The following is an 18,224-nucleotide window of genomic DNA, read 5'->3' as shown; positions in this document are numbered from 1 at the left end:
TGATCTTTGCATTGGTAGAATTGGGCATTGGCTTCAATCATGGACAAGTCAAAGATATCTTTTCTCCAAAAGACCAAGATATTGGTAGGGGATTCATCCAAGTGAGATGTTCAACATTCATCTATTCATACGCAATCTCTACTTCCATTTTGATACATAGTTAGCCATTCTAACCATTGGTTCCAAGATGAAAACTAAAGACTAAAGCCTGGTTCAAGCAAGATCGTCGAGACACCTATGCATTCCAAACAATTTTAATTGCGGAAATTTATGAAATATAGTGGCCTCCCTTATTTTAAGTGCCCTAGTAGTCGCGCTCTTACCCAGGTGTTGCCTTGTTCGAAGGCTTCGTTTTAAATTCTCAAATATTGATGATTGTGGGTCTTGAGAGGAGCTATTGGATTCTTCATCATGATCATTGGAATGAAGAGGCTTTGAAGACCTTCCTTCTAAGGAAAAAGCACAAACTTGTCTTTGTATGGAAATCACTAAAAAATAGGATTAACCATCGATTCATTGGAATTTCGGGCCGAATGGATCTAGTGCATGATCCATAGGGGGTCTTGATTATCAAAAAAAATTCTTCAAACTCTTTCTTCTTGTTGTTGTCTCTATGAGACAGATCTACCGTCGATATTATGGGCGATTGTGTTAACCGAAGGTGATTTCCAATAGCTAAATACTTTAGTTGTTGAAGAACGGAAGCTTGGGGATTATTATCTGGTTCAAGCTCTTTGCCCCGAGGACCATCTTCAATAGTTTGCATGTCAGTAGCAATAATATCTTAATCACGAAGGGTCACTTCCATCCAATACAACACTCAGATTATTGATCAGAATTATCATTTACAGAAGCTCGTCCAAATGCGGACTTTCTAAGAGAATATGGTCGTCCAAAAAGTACGCAAATTTGTAATGAAATGGATTGGAAAGAAGCTAGCCAAAAAGTTCGATGTACAATTTGGAAGGGAGAAGGACATAACAAGTGTACTTGTTCACAACATACATTAGGTGCTTCTTCTTCGGACCATTGATGACTTTATTATATAATGGACTTTTTTATGTAATGGACTCTTTTATGTAATTGATTTTTTTATGTACTGGATTTTGATATGTAATTGAATTTGCTATGTAATGGACTTTTTTATGTAATTGAAATTGACTATATTAATATGTGTTTATGCTCTTTCAGTGTTTGTGCATTATGAATCCTGGTCCCTCTAATCCTATGCAACTATATCAATAAAATACCCATCATTCACAATCAATACGGGACATTTCTTCTACTGTAGTTTTGGGCTGTCGGAGAAGGGAGGCATCTGCACAACGTACTATCCCATTTGATCCACGTATTATGCCTTGCGTACAACAGGCTGGTTTTCTTGGGGTTGCATTGATTAGATTTATCCAATTAGATTGACACTTCATTAATGCTTTAGTAAAGAATTTAAGACAAAAAATCCACACATTTCACATGTCTTGTGGGGAATGCACAATTACGTTGCAGGATGTTGCAATTCAGTTTGGATTACAAATGGACGAAGAACCTTTGACAGGTTCATTGTAATATGATTGGAAACCTGTTTGTGACAATCTTTTGGGCGTTCAACCAGATAATTTGAAAGACTCAAGATTGAGTATCCCGTGGTTAGCATCCCAATTTCCAGAGTTGTCTCTTGATGTCAATGTCATTAGCGTTCAGAGGTATGTATGAGCATACATTATGTAGTTTAATGGAGGATTTTTGTTCGCTAACAAGTTAAACACTCTAATACATCTCATGTTTCTTCCACTGCTATTTGATCTCAAGCACGCTGGTACGTACTCGTGGGGTGGTGTCTGTCTTGCATGGCTTTATAAAGAACTATTTCGGGATACTAATGCACAAACTTTGGAAATAGCGAGGCCACTGATACTGCTACAAATATGGACTTATGAAAAATTTAAAATTATAGCACCACAAGTTTAGCTACAAGCCCTATATCATCGTCCATTCAGTATCAGGTGTTATTTTATTTATATATTTATTCCCTTATCATTTTATGTAATAAAATAAATTAATTGTATTGTTTTTAAATTTTAGATGGAGTGGTGTATTAGCTGTCTTTGAATAGTCAGCAAATATATTGCTAGTATACCGATAAATATTTGACCAATTGATGCACAATCAGGTAACAAATAAATATACAAATGAATATTACATACTTTGTGTGTGTCTAATTATTCTTTTTTTTTTTTTTTTAAGATTAATTCGACGTCATACACTCAAGATATTTGGTCATTACTGTTTGATTATTGTCGTGATGGTCAAAACATTTGGTTGATTGTTAACCCTCTTGTATGCTTTCAAATAGTATAGTGGCATCAATCAGATCGTGTGTTGAGACAGTTTGGTTTGCGACAAACGACATCTTCTTTGTGCTATACACTCCCGACACTACACCAGATTGATTTGAGAGGTAAACATGACCAAGACTGGCGTTGAATTCATGCAAAATATATATCATGCTGGCATGCACGTCATGATCGTTTAGGGTAAGTTTAAGAATAATGTGATTTTTAAAGGTATCTTCGTCATGCACAACGATTATGACATGCATACCAGTACAATATATATTCCGCATGAATTTGACTCTAGTCTTGGTAGTGCTTATCTCTCAAATCAATCTGGTGTAATGTCGGGAGTGTATAACACAACAAAGGTACCGTTTGTCCCAGACCGAACTATCTCAACACACGATCTGGTTGATGTCACTCTATTATATAGAAGGGCTAACGGTTAACTAAATGTCTTGACCATGATGACAATAATCAGACAGCAATGACCAAGTATCTTGTATGACGCCTAATTAATTTGGAAAAAAAATAATTAGACATAAAAAAAAAGTATGTAAATTCATTTGTATATTTATTTGTTACCTGATTGTGCATTAGTCGGTCAAATATTTGTCGGTATATTAGCAACATATTTGCTGACTGTTCAGAGGCAACTAATACACCACTCCATCCAAAATTTAAAAAAAAAATACAATTAATTTAGTTTATTACATAAAATGATAACAGAATAAATATATAAATAAAATAATACTTGGCACTGAGTGGACGATGATCTGAGCCTATAGTTGGACTTGTGGTGCTATAATTTTAAATCTTTCATAAGCCTATACTTGTAGCAATATTAGTGACCCTACTATTTCCAAACCTTATGCATTAGTAACCCGACATGGTTCTTTATAAAGTCATGCAAGATAGGTACCACCCCATGAGTACATACCAGCATGCTCGAAATCAAACAACAGTTGAAGAAACATGAGATGCACCAGAGTGTTCAACTTGTCAGCGAACAAAAATGCTCCAATAAGCTACATAATGTATGCTCAAACCTTTGTATGTTGATGTCGTTGGCATTAGGAGACAACTCTGGAAATTGGGACACTAATCACGAGATACTCAATCTTAAGCCTTTCAAATCATTTGGTCGAACGCTCAAAAGATCATCACAAATAGTTTTCCAATCATATTATAATTAACCTGTCAAAGGTTCTCCGTCTACTCATAATCCAAACTGAATTGCAACATCATGTAACGTAATTGTGCATTCCCCATAAGGCATGTGAAATGTGTGGGTTTCTGGTCTCCAATGCCTTACTAAAGCAATAGTGAGATGCCAATCCAGTTGGATAAATCCAATCTGTGCAACTCCAAGAAAACCAGCTTATTGGACGTAAGGCATAATATGTGGATCAAACGGGATAGTACCTTGGGCAGATGTCTCCCTTCTCTGACTGGCCAATACTATAGTAGAAGAATTATCTCATATCAATTGTGAACGATGTGTGTTTTGTTGATGTAGTTGCAAATGATTAGACGTGTTGGATTTAGTGTCCTAAGTCTCATATATCTTGTAGTTTGCATTTAGAAAGAACAAATTATTTATTTAAGAAAATAAGAGGTATTTAATTTGACATTTAGACTATATTAATTCAATCTAATAAACTAAGATCCATGGTTATATGATATCACTTGAACAATATGTGGTAGACATACCAGTGGTTCATGTTCAAGTTATAATCTAAAAGGTTGCAGTAAATAGGTAAGGTTGGGTGCCTTATTCTGGTAATGCTGCGGGTACAACTCATTTCGTAATTTTTATATAAGTCGTAAATGTTACAGACAATATGAGTCATATTGTTTATGTGGAGACATGTGAGTAAGGGTATCCTGCATAAAGAGTTTATACAAGACCGGACTGCAAAATTTTGGTTTCTCTTTATAATACTATTAATTGAAAAAACCAATATTTTACCAGGATGACCATAGGTAACTTGACCTTAATCTTGAGTGAGTTTTGAACTTCTGCTTATGAAGGCAATCCTTTGATCTGTATGGTGAGGTGGTCATGTTAGCCGACTCAACAAGCCTACCATTTTGGGGACTTGTCCAAGTAAGGAGTTGGGAACACACCTACACAAGAAGGAAACCTCTCATTCTTGATTAGAGTAGATAAATTGCTCATTTAACAGCTAATTTCGGGTCTTGAACAATGAAGTTTTAACCTCTCACAGGCCGAGAAGTGTTAGTTTATAGTTGGACTATAAACTGTTTGTTCATTGGAGGAATCGGTGGTACTTAAGGAGTTAGATGTAACTACAGAAGTAAAACGGTATTTTGACCCAACTGTAGTTATGAGTAATTTGCGAATGGTCAATTCACTATTGATTGGTTATATCCATGGACACAAAAATACATCTACAATGCAAAGAGTACAGAGCTTCTAATCTGTAGGTCCATAAGGTCCCCTCATTAGCTCGCTAAGGATAATAATGAAGAATGATTTGAATCATTCAAATTACTTAAAGGAATTTAATATTAATATGATTAATAGATAGTGTATTCTGATACATTATAGAATATGGTTAATTATAGATATGATCTATAAACCAAATTATATAAGAGATATATTTGAATGAGATTCGAATATTAAATTCATATGAATTCGTTCATATAGAATTATAGTATAAGAGAGATGTATGCATATAAATATGTGATATTTATATGATAAGTAATTAACTCTATATTAAATATGATTTATTATATAGTTATTTAATTTATATGTTAATTGATTAATTAATATTTAATTAACCAATTAACAAATGATAGAGAGTGGAAAGCTTGAAGAGGGGGTCACCCTCTTCCTATAAATATACCATTATAACCCTTTTTTAGGGTTAGGGTTTTGATTTTGTGAAAATTAACACAACCTCCACTTTCATATTCTCTCAACTCTCTCAAGAACATTATCAAAACCTTCATTCACTTTTCTAAGGTAATAGAGCCCACACATCTAGCTCATTGGAATTCTAGAACATAAAGGAGAACTCTTGCGATGGTGTCTTTATTCATCGAGAGGTTCGAGTTTTTTATGACCAAAGAAGGGGAATCTTCAAAGGTGAGTTCTCTTCTTCCCTTTCTTCTTCTTTAGAAGCATGCTTAGGTTTATTTAATGTTTATCCTATGTATGATTTAGTTAGCTGCTTTTGTGTTTTATAAAATCGATATTTAAATTACACGGCGATCATACACTTCAGCAAGTATCCGATTCACTTTAAGAAGGATTAGGATCCATGATGCACAAACACTGAAAGAGTATAAACACGTATTAATGTTAGCTTAATTTCAATTACATAAAAAAAAAAGTTCATTATATAACAAATTCAATTACATAGAAAAATCCATTACATAAAAAAAAAATCAATTACATAAAAAAGTCCATTATATAAAAAGTCTATTACATAATAAAGTCATCAATGGCCCAAAAAGGAAGCACCTAATGTACGTTGTGGACAAATACGTTTGTTATGTCATTCTTCCTTGCAAATTGTACATCGAACTTTTTGGCTAGCCTTTCTTTAATCCATTTCATTATGAATTCGCGTATTTTTTTGGGCGACCATGTTTTCTGCATTTAGATGAACTTCTCTAAATGATAATTCTGGGCAATAATTTGAGTGTTGTATTGGATGGTACTGACCTTCATAACATCTTATCATTTATTACAAGAAAAACCCCCTTCTTTCAAGCTCACATCTTATGTGTGTTGGCCTTTATATGGAGAAATTATACTTATGTCAATTTGTACTTCAAAAGTTTGAATTACCCTATTAATAGATGTCACCGTATGCACAGATGCTCGTTTTCCCCACCTCTTAAGCTTTCTCATGGCATATTTTGTATATGTGTCCCCACGGTCGATTGCTTCGCTTATTTCTTGTCTTCGACGTTCAAAATATAGTCTTGTGCGATAGAATGTTAGCTTAACCAAATAAGTAATCGGTAACATTCTAGCACATTTGAAAACCTCATTCGTACATTCAATTGTATTCAATTGTATTCAATTATAGCAGTACCCATCATCATGTGATTGTATCCATTTTTTCAAGTCAATATAAAAAAAAATATTCAAAGCACTCAAGGTTTAATTGCTTTAACCCTTTCATGCACCTAATGAACTTGTGCCTTTGGTGTTGATTTCCAATCTTTTAATTGCTTCGATTTGTATTTCATATTAAAATTACTAGCAACGTGACGAAGACAATATCGATGGTACGCTTTAGGTTCACTCTAACTTATTTCCTCATTGTTAATTGCAGCAAAAATGCCTTTATATCTATCAGAAATCAAGTAAGTACCATCTCATTGGGTAACATATTCACATAATGCCTACAAAAACCATGACCAACTGGACATGTTTTCTCCTTCGACGATAGCAAAAGCAAGGAGAAATATATGCCCATTTACATCAATAAATAAGGCAGTCAATAACTTCACCTTATATTTTCCATAGAGATGAGTTCCATCCATCTGAATTAATGATCTACAATATTTGAACCCTTCTCTTGTAGGACCGAAGGACCAGAAAACTCGACAAAAAATAGTCATATCTGACACATCTGACGGAAGAAAATATCAATCTGATCGTGTTCCAGGATTGTAATGTATAATAACACTCAACTAATACAACAACTTTAAATATGATTTCTCCCAATCACTAAACAATCGATGCTTTTCTCTTTGCTTACCACACACGTCTATAATTAAAATTATACCCATATATTTTTTTTTTAATTGCTTTTTGAAGTAAGGTCACAAAAATCTCAAGATCAGCTCTAACCATATTTTAGATTTCAATACTCATAAAATTTGAATCAAGCTATGAATGATCCTATGTCAATTATGAGTACAAACATAAGTGTTCCCCAAGTCTAGTAATTTCAAACATCCTATGAGTTTTACGCCGATATGTCGTAACCTCCAATCACAACTATCCTTCCACTGTTTGCATCTCACATACCAAATATCTTGATTCAATTCTACTACAACAATCTCATAGTGTTGTGTCATGCAGTATTTTTTTATGGCCAATTGTAGATCTTCGTTAATGTCAAATAACATTCTTTTTTTTTGTATTAAACTAAAATTATCTACACATCTACTACTTTCCTCCAATGTTACCCTCATTCACAGGTTGAATTAGTAATGTCTCGATCGTTTGCTCCATAGTGTATGAAGTTATAGACTTGGGTTGTTTTATCTAGATCTCCATAATTTTCAACCAAAAGAGATCAAAACTCTAGCTTTTAATGCATACATTTAAATAAAATACTATAACTATAGAGCACAATCTCATATCTTGGAAAAAAATCGTTACCTATGGTCGCGGGCGACAAGAAGTACGTCACACGATGGAGCAAACGACGGAAGATGGACGACGAACGATGGACGTGAGTGGACGACAAAAGATGGATGTGGGCGAACGACGACTGTGAGAGAGAGGCAGAAAGGAAGGCTTGAGATGGGGAAGAAAGTGGGAGAGAAAGTCGTAGGGCAGATGTTGGGACCACAGAGTCGTATACCGGGTACACAAATTAGGGAGTCGTGGACCAATCCATGATTACTTGGTCAACGCTGCATGTGGAAGTTTATGGGTGCCTGGATATGCTAGATTCATGTGAACGATAAAGAAGTCGTGGATCCAATCCACGATTTAAGTGCTTACTCATAAATCGTGTATCGGATCCACGATTTTTCTACTCTATTTTGTCAATTCTTTTCACTCAACCTTATTTTTGTCAATAATTATTAAAATAACATTATTTAAAAAAAAAAAAAAAATCAAATAGCTAGAAGTGAAATAGAATAAATAATATTCTTCTCCAAGATGTTTGGGATTTGACCTTTCTTTTGTTTTTTCTATCTTCTATTGGTGGCCTGAAAGGTTTTTGGAAAAAAAAAAAAGGAAAAAAAGATTCCAAAAAATACATCAATAATAATTATTAGGTATATTTTTTTTCTTTCTTTCATACTATAAAAACCAAATAATGATCTGATTTTTTTAAAAAAAAATCTTATCATTTTTCTCTTTTTAATTTGTCCAAAAAAATCTTATCAAAGAATTGTGTTAACAAAAAAAACGTGGACAAAATTTCCGTTTCAAAGTTTCTTATTCTAAAGAAAAAGAAAACAAATAATATTTAGTTAGAAAAAGTTGGTGAAAACATTGAAGGGTTTGTGAAAAATTGAAGATGGTAAGGATATAAGGACACTCACCCTTATTTTGACATCAGAAGGGACTCCAAAAATATTTTTTTTAATAAAAAAAATGGGGTTATTTTCAAAAATGAAAACAGAATTGACCTTTTTTTGAAATTTTATTACCATTACTATTTTTTTAGATTGATTTATTAAGTGCTTACAAATACCATTTTTCCCCCACTTAGAACAAGTCAATCCAAATAGACTTTGTAGGCGCCCTTGGATTGGTGGGGACTGGGGTGGGTTATTAAACAAAATAGTTGTAACTAAATAAAACAATAACTTTGAAGATGGGGAAAAAGAAAGAGCATATCAAAGTTAATTTCCTTGTCAAGTACAATACCTTAATCTCTCAAGTCTCTTGTAAGTGAGGATCAATTTTTATTCAGCTAACTGTGATCAATTCTTTCATCATGTAGATGCAAGGAACTAGTAGAAACTGAAGGAGAAGTTACTTTCTGGAAGCCAAAGTGAAATGCTGAGTTTTGAATGGACGACGTGAATTTCTCAAGCCTTTGATGCAGACCTACTTGTAGTACCTGAGGTGAAAGTAGCTCTGGATTTTCAAGAGCTTTAACTGTGGATATTGCTGCAATATTAACCTGCAGCAAAACGAGAATCACGAGTATTTGAGTAAAGGGTCTCACAGTCTGCTCTTTAATTCACACGTCGTTTTTCAGAAAACATCTGATTTATACCCAAGGAATTGTGCAGCCTAATATCTGTTGAGGATAAGAATACTAAACATTTTATGTGCACGCAAGAACATCAAACCCTTCTCTTAAACCTTGTTTATGTATTGCCCAAAATAATCCAAAACAGTGAATGATTGAACTTATGGATCTATCAAAGAAAGAATCTTGCTACATGTTATGAGTTGCGATTGGTTAAAAAGAATCAGTCCCCCAGATAATACCGAAATCCATCGGAAGGATAGAACCACCTCAACTGATGACACCTGTATGTGACTAATAGAAGAAATTAATTGCAGCAGTCCATAGTCATGGTTCTCCCCTCAAATTGAAGTATGAACTGATGAAGAGGAATCAAACCCAAGGCTGAACATCTAATCCACACAATGCCTAATTTGGTCTCACGCAAGGCAAACATGAGGAGGATAAAAGAAAGATTCTACCAAGTAGAAAGGGCAGACTAATATGACTTGTTCCAACTTCCTAGTACTACTGATAGTAAACATTGTTTGCTGTCACCAATAGGCAACTGGATATATAATTCTCACCTGCAGAAAGAGTGAATTAATAAGTAGCTCGTTCCCACTTCTTTTACTATTGTTCAATACCATCGGCATGTTTTCGAAGAAGTTATCTTGAGAGAAGGGATATCCCCTATTGACCCCCACAAAAAAAAAAAAAAAAAAAAAAGGTGCTTGTAACAAGGAAATTAGCCCATGTTTCTTGCATAGGAAGTATTTTTAGTTCATAAAAACTATTCTTACATAATGTTTCTAAACGTATCTCTATCTTACTCAAAATGTCTGTAGGTAGAACAAAATCTTGGTTTGCAATTTCATGAAGCTATTTCCAATATAGAATAATTCACACCAAAATATCCCTGGCCAGGGTCAAGCGTGATGAATTGGAGAAGATGGAGGGGCATCAACTCGCAAATGATCTATTTTAAATGACTTTTTGAAATTGAAGGCAAAAATCCCGAAGGGGAGGGTTTTTAGTGGTTAGTTGCTCGAGGTTTTTTAGTACAAATTGGGGATGGGGGATTTGAATCCCGACCCTCTTGGTCCTTGTTGAAAATAGAATATTTGTCCTAAGGACATTTTTGTCTTTTCATGTGTACCCTAGGGTTTCATCTTTTTCTATTTAAACTGTAGCCTCTGGGCATTAATCTGTATCACATCATTATAATAAAGTTCTCTGCACTATGGTTTTTTCTCCCTGTACTAGGGTTTTCCACGTAACAAGTGTGCCATTTTCTCTTCTCTTTACTTTTCATCATGTTATCAGAGCGAGATGAAACCCTGGCCACTATTGAGGAAAACCTAACAGGAGAATCGCAAGAGCCATCTAGCACTATGGCTACAGAATTTGAAGTTGTCGTTCAAACAACCATGGAACGGTATTTTCAGATGATGATGTCCCGATTTCAGGAGATGATTGGATCAGCCATTGACAAGCCACACGGATCAAGCTTCGGATCGCACGGGTCTGCTGCTTCCGACCCTAGTCAGCCGCACGAACAAGTCGGATCTCCAACCCCAGCCGCCTATGGAGACGATCGAAATACCCAGCAGCTCTCGGTCGAGTCCAAGTTGCACGCGTCGGATGATCGGCTTCCTCCAATGCCAATCCTAGCCGCCAGTGTTGATGCCCAGCCAGACGCACGTGATGTTCCAGCCGTCGGATGATGCCCAGCTGCACGTGATGAACGTAGTCAGACAGTCGGCGTTGATGCCCAGATGTGATACCCAGTTGCGTGAGTCAGTGCCAATCTGAGCCACGAGCCTCGATCTCTCAAGCCATCGTCACATATGGCTGTCGGAATCGCTCGCAATTCCTTCCAATCGAGCGGTTCTAATTCTTTCCAGCCAAGCGAATCTGACTACGTTCAGGAACAGTTGGCTCAATTGCAGCTTCAGATTAAACAGTAGAATGAGTCAATACAGCAACAGATGGCCAGTCTTGGAGAGGCTCTTGGAACTACGTCAAATGGCCAAGGAGAAATCTCTAATTGCCTAGCTTATTCAGAAAGCCCAGTAACTTCTTTCCCTACTTTATCTACAGCTCAATTATTTTCTGATAATCCTGTTAGCTGTATTGTAGGAGAGAAATTAAATGGCCATAATTATTTTTCGTGGTCCCAATCTGTGAGAATGACTCTCGAGGGTCGTCATAAGTTCGGGTATTTGACTGGCGAAATACCAAAACCTAGACAAGACGACCTTCAGAAACGCGTATGGAAATGAGAGGATTTTCTACTTCGATCTATGTTAATAGGGAGTATGGAACCCCAGATTGGAACGCCCCTACTATATGCTACTACTGCAAGGAATACTTGGGAGGCTGTGAAGAAGTTGTACTCCTCACGACAAAATGGAGCTCGTCTGTATGCGCTCCGTAAACAAGTCCATGAATGTAAACAAAGGACCATGGACATCACAACTTACTTCAATAAGTTGTATGTGATTTGGCAAGAGATGGATTTATGTCGAGAATTGAATTGGAGCTGTCCGTGTGGAGGAGTTTTGCACTATCAGTCCGAAGAGACAGATCGGGTCTATGATTTTTTGGTAGGACTTAATCCAAAATTTGATGTTGTGCAAAGTTGAATTCTGGGAACTCGTCCAGTACCCTCCTTGATGGAAGTGTGTTCTGAAGTCCGTCTTGAGGAAGATAGGTCTAAATGCCATGAATAATCCAGTAATTAAATCAATAGATTTTGCTGCATTTAAAGTGTCAGGAACTGACAAACAAAATGAAAAAGTACCTCCGGTCTGTAAACACTGTAAGAAGCCCTGGCACACTAAAGATCAATGTTGAAAGCTCCATGGTCGTCCTCCAAATGGTAAAAGATGACAATCAGGACCTGGACGTGCATTAGCAAGTGAATCGACAGCTGGTCATCAACCACAGAATCAGGAGACGAGTCAAAACGGCTCTAGTACAATGGGTGTCAGTGCAATCGCACAATCAAGTATGCATCACTCTTGTGGACTTGTTAGTATAAACGGTAGAAAACCATGGATTCTAGACTCAGGAGCTACGGATCATCTAACTGGCACGTCCGACCAGTTCTTGTCTTATTATCCGAGTGCTGGGAATGAGAGGATCAAGATCGCTGATGGATCCTTCGCCCCTGTGGCCGGAAAAGGGCGTTTGTCACCCTTTGAGGGCTTTGTTCTCCAAGACGTTTTACATGTGTCTAAAATTTCTTACAATTTGTTATCTGTCAGTAAGATTACTAAAGATTTGAAATGTCGTGTTATCTTCTCACCCGATGCTGCTATATTTCTTAAAGTTCCAAACTCCTTTTGACTATTTCAAAGAGTCATATCCTGATAACCGCCTTACCCCTGATGTTCCATTTCGTGTGTTCGGGTGTGTTGTGTTTGTCCATACCCATGGCCCTAATCGAACCAAATTTACCCCTCGGTCTCAGAAGTGTGTTTTTGTGGGATACCCCCTTCATCAATACGGGTACAAATGTTACCATCCTTTTTCTCGCAAGTATTTTGTCTCCATGGATGTCACCTTTTTCGAATACCGTCCTTTTTTTCTCCTTAGTCCTCTTCCGGGGGAGAGTATAAGTGAAGAGTCCAACTAGGGTCTAAGTCCTTGCCTGCCAGACTTACCTGAGTCCATTCCCGACACACGTATCAATGCTCCTATTCTTCCTAGCAAGTCCCATGGATCACGTACTATAGGAGGAATCTTAGAAAGGAAATAGTGCCACCGATCACTTCTCCAGCTCCAGTACATGAGTCAGAACGAGTGACAGTTCCAGGTACGAAGTCTTCTATTCCTAATAATGATAACATATGTGGTGATAATGCTTGTGTTGAAAGTAGTGTAAGCAAAGACAGTACCGAAAATGTGAATAATGTGGATACTGATCACCATGATAGTACTGACAGTACTGAGAATGTAGCTGGTACGGGTGAAGGCATTAATGAACTCCAGGTTCCAACTGAAAATGTTGAAGAAGGTACAAATGAGACAAAGCATAATGCTGAGCATGATGAGAAGTCAAAAGATCAAAAAGACGCAAATGAGACAAAGCAAGATACTAAGTGTGATGAGACGTCAGAAGAACAGGAAGATCGTGATGCCTCTCTTGACATTCCTATTGCTTTGAGGAAAGGAACGAGGTCTTGTACCAAGTATCCAATGCAGAGTTAGTTATGTCTTATAGTAACTTGTTTCCAGTGTTCAAAGCGTTAGCTACTAGCCTCAACATTGTTACAATACCAAGCAGCATATATGCTGCTATGGAAATTCCTGAGTGGAGAGCCGCTGTCATGAAAAAGCTCTTGAAAAGAACGACACATGGGAGCAGGTCACTCTTCCTGAGGGATACAAGACAGTTGATTGCAAATGGGTGTTTATTGTTAAGTATAGACCTGATGGTACGATCGACCGATACAAGGCACGGTTAGTGGCCAGAGGTTTCACTCAGACCTTTGGGATAGATTACTCAGAGACTTTCTCTCCAGTAGCAAAGTTAAATACAGTTCGTGTGCTCCTCTCGGTTGCAGTTAATAAGAATTGGCCTTTGCACCAGTTTGATGTGAAGAATGCATTCCTTAATGGAGAATTAGAAGAAGAAGTTTACATGAGTCCACCTCCAGGGTTTGAAAAACAGTTCAGACTCAAAGTTTGTAAATTGAAGAAGTCATTATATGGGTTAAAACAGTCTCCGAGGGTCTGGTTTAGCAGATTTACTACATTTGTAAAATCGCAAGGATACAGTCAGGGACATTCAGACCACACCTTGTTCACAAAGAAGTCTGTGTCTAGGAAAATGGCAATTCTGATTGTGTATGTTGATGACATTGTAATCTCGGGGGATGATGCTTCAGAGATAGACAGATTGAAAAAAATGATGGCTGAAGAATTCGAGATCAAGGACCTTGGAAGGTTAAGGTATTTTCTCGGAATGGAGGTGGCCCGGTCGAAGGAACGCATCTTTGTCTCACAACGAAATTATACGCTAGATTTGCTTAAAGAGACAGGTATGACAGGATGTAAACCAATTGACACTCCTATGGAAGCAAATACTAAGCTTAGTAATTTGAGTAGTAGTGCACCAGTTAACAAGGAGAGGTATCAACGTTTGGTCGGGAAGCTAATTTATCTTTCCCATATGAGACCAGATATTGCACATGCAGTAAGTGTGGTTAGCCAATTTATGTAGTCTCCTTATAAAGAACATATGAAGGTAGTAGAACGAATTTTGAGATATTTAAAAGCTTCTCCAGGCAGGGGATTAATGTTCAGAAAGTCAGACAAACGATGCATCGAGGCTTATACAGATGCTGATTGGGCAGGCTCAGTGGTCGATAGAAAGTCGACATCGGGTTACTATACGTTTGTTTGGGGTAACCTTGTTACGTGGAGGAGTAAAAAACAAGGGGTGGTTGCCAGAAGTAGTGCCGAAGCTGAATACAGGGCCATGAGCCTTGGGATATGCGAAGAAATATGGCTGGAAAAGGTCCTAATTGATCTTAACCAGAGTCATGATGGGCCAATGAAACTCTATTGTGATAACAAGACTGCTATAAGCATTGCAAACAACCCTGTCCAGCATGACAGAACGAAGCATGTAGAGATTGACAAACATTTTATCAAAGAAAGACTTAACAGTGGCAATATCTGTGTTCCCTATGTTCCTTCTAGTCAGTAGATTGCAGATGTACTCACAAAAGGTCTATCACGAAAACTCTTTGACTCATGTGTTAGCAAGTTAGGTCTCGTTGATATCTACGCTCCAACTTGAGGGGGAGTGTTAAAAATAGAATATTTGTCCTAGGGACATTTTTGTCTTTTCATGTGTACCCTACGGTTTCATCTTTTTCTATTTAAACTGTAGCCTCTGAGCATTAATCTATGTCACATTATTATAATAAAGTTCTCTGCACAGTGGTTTTTTCTCCCTGTACTAGGGTTTTTCACGTAAAAATTGTGTGCCATTTTCTCTTTTCTTTACTTTTCATCAGTCCTCAGCACATACAGGTGGCAATTAAGCTAAGTTCTTGTTAGCTAGTTGCTCGAGGTTAACATCATTGATATCATCTAAAGATCCTCTGCTATGGTCCTTTGGGGTGTTTTTTAAAGTTCAAGGTGCAATCAAGCGCAATAGTCTTCTGGGGCTTAAGCACAAGGTGCAAAAAAGTGTGAACATTTTTTGTTGTTGTCAAGCGCTCTACATATAAAAGTAATACATTAAGAAGAGAAAGCATAGTTGAAGTGGAAATATGGAGAGGGAAAAAACCCTAAATATGAGATTTTGCATTTAGACTTAGTAAATATGACTTTTTAGTTAATAAAGAAGGAAAAATGAAAGTCCTAATTATTACTATTTTTTAAAAATAATGAAAAAGCCCCCAGGCCCGGGGCTTTGAGCCTTGGGGATTCATAAAAGGCATACCTTATTTTGTGAGCCTCGCGTTGAAGACTTGTGCCTTGGCCTAGGCGCATGCCCAAAAGAGGTTTTTAAAACACTGGTACTTTGTCCCTATTGGTTTACCGTTTGCAAGCAGGATTCAATGAATGTGAATCAAATAGGAATTTTAATTCATGAAGAGTTCTTCCAAAAGAAGATATGAATGTGGGTGGTTCTTCAACTGATATTCGAAACTGCTTATTTCCCTCCTGTGTAGCCTTTATGCACTCCCCTTAGAGTAATTTACAATGGAGGTTACATTCCCAGAACGCGATCTAAACAGACATAGAATTGACAGAACTAACTTGTAGGAGTTGCATTCCCCTTTTAACACCCCACCCCCACATAGAACACATTTCGCAATCGGCAGTCTAATAGAGTCATCACTTTTTGCTTTTTCCTCTTGCTATAAACCACTAGTTAAGACTGAAGATTGGCAAACTTTTGTGCATTGTATTAGAGGAAGATTATTAGGCAAGCGGATTTCCTTCCTATGGTATGAGAAATCTAAATGGAAAAAAAAACAGGAGGGTTCTTTGGGTATTAGAAGGATCTTAGGAGGATATTTTGAATCCAGCTCTTCACACATCTACTTGTGTCCCTCTATCTAATTTTTTATGTACTCTTCCTATTTCCTTAATTCCTAACAAGTGGGCTCCTAGCAATTTTGATGTGACCTCTTGGTCGCCCCTTTGTTAGTAGGGCGTTGTTTTATTAGGTCGCTTCAATTGAATTCTTTCACTGTGTCTCTTCTTAATGGGTAAATTTCTTATTTACAAATATAATAAAATATGCATCCAAGGTCTCAAAATGAGCTCTACCTCCTCTAGGTACAAAAAAATAATAGAAAAGGAATGTATCAAAACTGAGAAACCAGGCCAAGCTAAACCACTTGAATAACTTACTAAACAATGATTTTTGGAACTTCCCAACTGTCCCTAAACTTAACTCTACATACTGAAACACAACACTCAAATAATTATTTACATTGAAGATTCAATGCCCCAAGATCTGTGTAACCCAAACACCCCAAATTCTATCAAAGCACAGTTCATTTACAATAAAAGTTTTCTAAACATTGATTGCGAAGGTTTTCTTTAACAAATTTTACTAGATGGGAAGCTTCCTCTTCTTCCATTTTGATCTAATTCAAATGTTTCTTTTGCAAAGAGAATAAAATACAACACCAACAACACCAACAAGAACAACAATGGATAAGGTTAGAACCATACCATCTGTGTGACTGAGTTAACCAGAGTTTTTGCGAGGGGCACTATGCAGAACCTAAAAAAGATAACATAAGATAAAGAGGTCAATCTAAAATTGCTATTATCTGCTTCATAAACAAGTAAACTAGACTATAGATGAAAACAAGAAGTAGCAAAAATAAGAGAAAGCACAAATGGGAACGAAAATTAGAAACTAACAAAAGAGAATCAACCCAGCAAATGGAAAAAAATAAGTCTCTCTCTCTCTCACTCTTTTAGAACCGAAAATAGAAACAACGGAAAGCACAATTGCGAAAGCTGGTGAAATATAGATGCAAAGAAACACACATACATTCCTCGGCCACCTGCCAAAGCTTCTTCCGAAGGGTCTTTCCATTCATCAATCCTGCAAACCAAAGGGAGGCATAATAATCAAAATCCAAATTACAAATTTACAGACAGGGAGCTGAAATCGAGAGAGAGACAGAGACTAACACCCAACCGTAGCGACGATCGAAGAGAAGGCGTTTGGAGTTTGTGCATCTTTTGGATTCCGTAAAAGATTTCTCCATTTTTGTCTCCTCACAATTGTTTGTGTTTGTTCTTTGTGTTCTACTCTCTTCTCAACACCGTGGCACTGCCCGGAAATGAGTCCGCCTAATGATCAGAAAAAACAAACCCAATCCAACCTGTCGGATTTATATTGGGTTATAACTCATTTAGGTTAGATTGGATTCAAATAAATGAAACTTTTATAAGTTGAGTTGATTTATTAGTTCAACTAATATAACTGAAAGCAATCTTAATTTATTATTAACTTTAAAATATATTTTTTTTTATTTATAATACATTTATTTATACATATATTATTTTTAATTTTATTTAATTCTGATTTTTTTTAATAATTTATTCTTTAACCATAGTTTTGTTTGCACTTCAGACAGAAAATTTTCATTATATAAATTGAAATTGAGTTGTTAATCTTAATTCAATATATGAAAATAATTAAATTAAATTTTTACATATTTACATTTTATTTCTTTTTAGAATAAAATTTTAAATAAATGATCTAATTAACCCGAACCAACCCAACCCAAATATTTCATGGTTATGTTGGATTGAGTTTATTTTTTAATAAGGGTTATTTAAGTTGAAAAAATCGCAATTGGGTTGGGTCTAAAAAGTCTTTTAACCCAGCCCAATTCAACCCATGAACATCCCTACTACTTAGGCTATTTCACCCTTACCACATGTTTGGTATAGAATTTGAAAACATAGATATAAAATAATA

The 18,224-nt window shown here is 36.4% G+C and overlaps 1 protein-coding gene across 2 annotated transcripts; it reads right to left on the bottom strand.

Annotated features, from left to right (window-relative positions):
* Positions 1-8,882: 8,882 nt before the first annotated feature.
* Positions 8,883-17,731, bottom strand: LOC120079329 (uncharacterized). 2 transcript variants are annotated; one of them, XM_039033489.2, is made up of 4 exons: positions 17,429-17,731; positions 17,286-17,339; positions 16,958-17,009; positions 8,883-9,193 (listed from the first exon to the last, which is right to left on the bottom strand). In XM_039033489.2, exons 1-4 carry the CDS (start codon positions 17,503-17,505, stop codon positions 8,981-8,983), a joined length of 396 nt encoding a protein of 131 aa, XP_038889417.1. In that variant the 5' UTR covers positions 17,506-17,731; the 3' UTR covers positions 8,883-8,980. The 2 variants fall into 2 exon arrangements, with proteins under 2 accessions (XP_038889417.1, XP_038889418.1); XM_039033490.2 differs by having other exon boundaries at positions 17,436-17,608.
* Between the last annotated feature and the right edge of the window lie 493 nt (positions 17,732-18,224).

The sequence above is a fragment of the Benincasa hispida genome, chromosome 6 (assembly GCF_027475165.1).
Source record: "Benincasa hispida cultivar pf3 chromosome 6, pf3_genome.v1.1, whole genome shotgun sequence".
Classification (NCBI taxonomy): domain Eukaryota; kingdom Viridiplantae; phylum Streptophyta; class Magnoliopsida; order Cucurbitales; family Cucurbitaceae; genus Benincasa; species Benincasa hispida.
The sequence above is the reverse complement of the archived record's forward strand: the minus strand, read 5'-3'. Positions and strand labels throughout refer to the sequence as shown.